The 4,993-nt window shown below is 50.0% G+C and overlaps 1 protein-coding gene across 1 annotated transcript; it reads right to left on the minus strand.

Annotated features, from left to right (window-relative positions):
- Positions 1-370: 370 nt before the first annotated feature.
- LOC129738026 (uncharacterized) lies at positions 371-4,564 on the minus strand. The gene has a single exon (XM_055729199.1). The coding sequence runs from the start codon at positions 4,562-4,564 to the stop codon at positions 371-373; it is 4,194 nt and encodes a 1,397-aa protein (XP_055585174.1).
- Between the last annotated feature and the right edge of the window lie 429 nt (positions 4,565-4,993).

Raw genomic sequence — 4,993 nt, forward strand, 5'->3', positions numbered from 1 at the left:
ATCTCGAAGCTTGGCTGCTGTTATGTTTGGATTTCGGTGAACGAGCAAAGTGTCTGAAAGAGTAGACCCGGTAGACCTCCTCAAGTGAAAATAAAGCCTTGGACAGGAACTCACCTGATCCAAAGGAAAAAGTGCCTTGTATGGTTCAATAAAACTGGACCAGCCGGAAGTGTTTTGGCCATTTGATGACAATCTGTTTCTGTCGCTGATTGGTCAACGCCGGTAGTGTTTTTTGATTCTCCGGTGGTGATGCAATCGGCAACAGGAAACAAATTCAGCGCCGATAAGAAGTGAAAGTGTTGTGAAGATGATTGGAGCAGGAATGATGGATGATTGCAGGTGTCGACGCGCAGCAAATTTTGTCTGCTGCTTATTGGTCAGCGGCGGGTGGTTTTTTAATTTCCTCCGACGATGATGCAATGGGCAAAAGGCAAACTTTCGCCACCGGACGGGTACAAGAGCCTTTAGGGGTCTGCAGAGTGACGACTCTCGTGATGCCATCAGTCCCTGGATGCAATTTGGAGATTCTGGCCGTTGGCCAGCGAATTGGTGGAATCCCATCCTCCTTGAGAAGGACGAGCTGGTTCTCTTTCAGTGCCACAGGTGAGTTAAACCACTTTGATCTTTGTACTAATGATGACAAATATTCCAGGTGCCATCGACGCCAGATGTCCTGCAGCAGCTTTTGAGTTTGCTGCCACTTTCGAAGATAATTTGATGGGATGTCGTTGAAGTTGTCATCTGGAACGGATTTTAGGGAGGTGCCCACTAGAAAATGCCCTGGAGTAAGCGGCTCGAAATCCGTCGGATCGTCGCTCAGTGGAGTAATCGGGCGAGAGTTGAGGCAGCACTCTATCTGGCACAATAATGTGTCCATATCGTCGTAGGCCAACGGACGATCACGGACGACTCGAAGGAAATGTTTTTGGGCGGAATTTATTGCGGATTCCCATAATCCGCCGAAATGAGATGCTCGTGGCGGATTAAAATGCCACCTGATGTTGGAATCGGAGCATTCGGCAGCAACTTCTTGTGTGTGGTCGGGCGAGCGCAGAAGTTTTCGCAATTCATTGCTGGCACCAAGAAAGTTTCTCCCGTTGTCGCTGTAGATGTCTGATGGTGGACCTCGGCGGGATACGAACCGGCGTAGGGCTTGGATGAATTTGGCTGTCGTCAAATCGAAAACGAGTTCGATATGGACAGCCTTCGTAGTGAAGCAGACGAACACCGCTACAAATGCCTTGATTGGGGCTGCTCGACGATGTGGAGGTTTAAGCAGGATCGGGCCCCAATAATCGACACCGGAAATCGAAAAGGGTCGGGCGGCAGTTACGCGTTCCTTTGGTAGCTCTGCCATGAATTGTTCAACCAATTTAGGGCGAGCTCGGACGCAAATTATGCAGCGATGAACGATCGTTTTGGCCAGCTTTCTGGCCCCTGTGATCCAGTACCGCAATCGAAGGATTCCAAGCAGTAATTGAGGTGCTGCATGCAAATGCCTTTCATGAAAGCACTCCACCAGCAGGGCGGAGAACCGATGATTGTACGGAAGAAGAATTTGGTGCTTGGCGTCGTAATTTAGCGCTGATTTGTCGATTCGTCCTCCAACACGCATCAGGCGATCTGCATCCAGGAACGGAGTAAACCATCGGAGTTGGGACCTGATTGGAGCTGGCTTCGATGCTTGAAGAGCTGCTACGTGCTCGGAGAACTCTTGAGCTTGCACCAATCGTATGAGAGCATTTTCGGCATCGCGAATTTCCGTCGCTGAGAGGAACGATCTTTTTCTTGCTTCTGCGCTTCGAGACTTGCGTGACAACCTGAGGCAGAATGCTGTGACGCGCAGCATGGTTTGGTACTTCGAGAATCGGCCAACGAAGGAATCGATGAAGGAACTGTCTGCTGAGGCGGTTAGGCCGACCGGTTTGGATGTGCGGAATTCTAGATGGGTCTCGAAGGAGGTGCTTGATGGCGATGTTAGCTGCAAAAAGTCATCGGACCGAAGAAACTTTGGTCCATTCCACCACAGTTTACAGGAGATCAGCGTTTTTGCGTCGATTCCTCGAGACAAATGGTCAGCAGGGTTCTCTTGACCAGCAACATGATTCCAGGAAGCGCCGACTGTTGCAAGCTGGATTTTTGAAACCCGATTGGCCACGAAAGTTGTCCAAACTGAGGGAGTTGCCTTCAGCCAGGCGAGCACCGTGGTTGAGTCGACCCAGAAGAAGGTTTCGAACTTCTTTCCGAAGGTTGAGGAGATTTTTTGATACAATTGGGCAGCCTCGAGAGCCCCACAAAGTTCAAGCCGGGGAATGCTACGTTTTTTCAAAGGAGCGACTTTGGATTTGGCCGTGAGAAGGCCGACGGAAATAGAACCTGATGAGTCCTTTGATCGGAAGTAGGCACAGGCTCCGTAGGCGTTTTCTGAAGCGTCAGAAAACAGGTGTAGCTGGATGGATTCAAATTCGGGAAGCACGACGCATCGTGGGATTCGAAGCTGATCAAGGACGGGTAATTGCGCATAGTAGTTTTGCCAATACGTGGTCAGAGATGGTGGTAGTGGTTGATCCCATCCCCATGGCTTGCCGTCGTCGGAGTTCAGACTCCACAGAGTCTGCATAAACATTTTCGCAGTAACGATGACAGGGCCTACCAATCCCAACGGGTCGAACAGCTGGGCGATTTGTGATAAGGCCAACCTTTTGCAGAGAACCACGTCTCGAGAGTGTTCAGGTAACCGAATTTGGAACCGGAAGTGATCCGAAGCTGGTTCCCAGTGCAACCCCAAGGTTTTGATGGTCTGATCAGCTGCGAGTTCGACTGATGAATGAAGCGCACGTCGTTCGGAAGGAATGCCATCAAGAACGGATTCGATATTCGACGCAAATTTCCGGAATTCAAAACCACCTCGTCGGCACAATTGGTCAAGTTGATTCCGCACTTCCGCCAGTTCTTCAGGAGTCCTTCCGCTAGTAACCAGGTCGTCTACGTACACATCTCTCTTCAGAATCGCCGCGCCCAAAGGAAAATTCGCTTTTTCGTCGTCTGCCAGTTGTTGTAGGGTTCTGGTGGCCAGGAATGGTGCACTAGCTGTGCCGTAGGTTACTGTTTTCAGCTCAAACGTGCTGACAGGCTCGTTCGGCGAACTTCGCCAAAGAATCCGCTGGAGAGGAGTGTCTCGTTCGACGACCAGGATTTGACGGTACATTTTTTGGATGTCAGCGATAAGCAAAACGGGATTGATTCTGGTTCTCAGGATGATTGAACGAAGGTCGTCTTGGATGACTGCCCCAACCATGAGCACATCGTTGAGCGATTTGCCAGATCCTGACTTGCACGAAGCGTCGAAGACGACTCGCACCTTGGTAGTCAAGCTATCTTCGCGAATCACCGCATGATGAGGAAGGTAATACTGCTGGGTAGGTGGAGTAGAAGTGTCTACTCGCTGCATGTGTCCTAAGGTGACGTATTCGGCCATGAAGTCATGATACTGAGCCTGTAGATTAGTGTCCCGTTGCAAGCGAGACTCGACCATCCGGAACCGACGTTGTGCGATGCTGCGATTGTCGCTTATGTTGGAAACAGGTTCCTTGAACGGCAATCGAACGATGTATCGACCTTCTGGGGTGCGTTGAACGTTCTGCGAAAAGTGCTTTTCACAGGCTGCTTCTTCCACCGACATGCAAGGAGCTGAATCTGCCTCTTCGATGATCCAGAATCGTTGCATGAGGCGATAAATATCTGCGACGGTTGCAAGATTGGCGATAACGGAGCTGGTAGCAGTAGAGTTGGTAACTTTTCCAGAAACAACCCATCCCAGAACAGAATTCACAAGAACAGGCAGTGAATCTCCAAGAGGAATTCTGCCAGGCGGTTTGAAAAGATCGAAGAATATTTCTGCACCAAGAACGATGTCGATAGGGTTGCTTTGGTAAAAGTTAGGATCTGCGAGTTCAATTTCTTTCGGAAGGTTCCAATTAGAAATATCTAGAGTGGCGGATGGCAGATTAAGAGTGAGTTTTGGCAGTACGAGGAGCTCTACGATGGTCGAAAATCCGGTAACTCGAGAGTGAATGGTGGTGCGAAGCTTGGAGCGAGATTGAGTGGATGACTGACCAATTCCGGAGATGGAGAGGTGAACTTTCGTGCGACGAACTTTGAGTTTTTGCGCAAATGACTCGGTGATGAAGTTGCATTCGCTACCCGAGTCGAGGAGCGCTCTGGCGAAGTGAGTATTGCCGTAATCATCCGTCAGTTTGATCACGGCCGTTGCTAGAAGCACCTTGTTAGGGTGACCCTTCTTGGGAAGTTTCCCGACTGCTGCAGATAACGATGACACTTCTTGGCTGGAAGGGTCAGGATCCCTGGACGCATTCCCCTCCGCTCTCGGCTTGCTGGATTCACCCTGGCTGGTACCTGTGCTGCATAGTTGGCTATGGTGGCGCCCTCGGCATTTTCGACAGCAGTTTTTCGATTGACAAGTCCTGGATTGATGTCCCTTTCGTAGGCAGTTCCGACAGAGTTGTTGACGGCGTACTAATTTGTCCTTGTCTTCGATGGTCATCTTGGCAAACGTCTGGCATAGATAAAGTGGATGGTGTTCAGAGCAGGCGAAACATTGGCGAGGTGAGAATTGAGTGGCTCCATTGCTGATAATAGCTGATCGATGAACCGGTTATTTAGGTGCCGAAGAAGAGGAAGTGTCCAGGTGAACGTTGCTCACACTCTGTAAAACGGTGACCCTCCGCTGAAGAAAGCTGACCAGATCTGGGAAGGTAGCTGCCTCATGAGTCGACGAAAATTCTTCCCAATCCCTTCGTGTAGTGGGGTCAAGACGAATACTGAGCATACGAATCAGCAATACGTCCCAAAACTCGGTTCTCTCTCCCAACTGCTTCAAGATGCGGACATTAGCTTCGAATCGTTCCACCAGAGAATGAAGATCACTTGCAGATTCCCTTTTCAACGGAGCAAACTCAAAAAGGGAGTCGAC

This window comes from Uranotaenia lowii, chromosome 1, assembly GCF_029784155.1.
Source record: "Uranotaenia lowii strain MFRU-FL chromosome 1, ASM2978415v1, whole genome shotgun sequence".
NCBI classification, from domain to species: Eukaryota; Metazoa; Arthropoda; class Insecta; order Diptera; family Culicidae; genus Uranotaenia; species Uranotaenia lowii.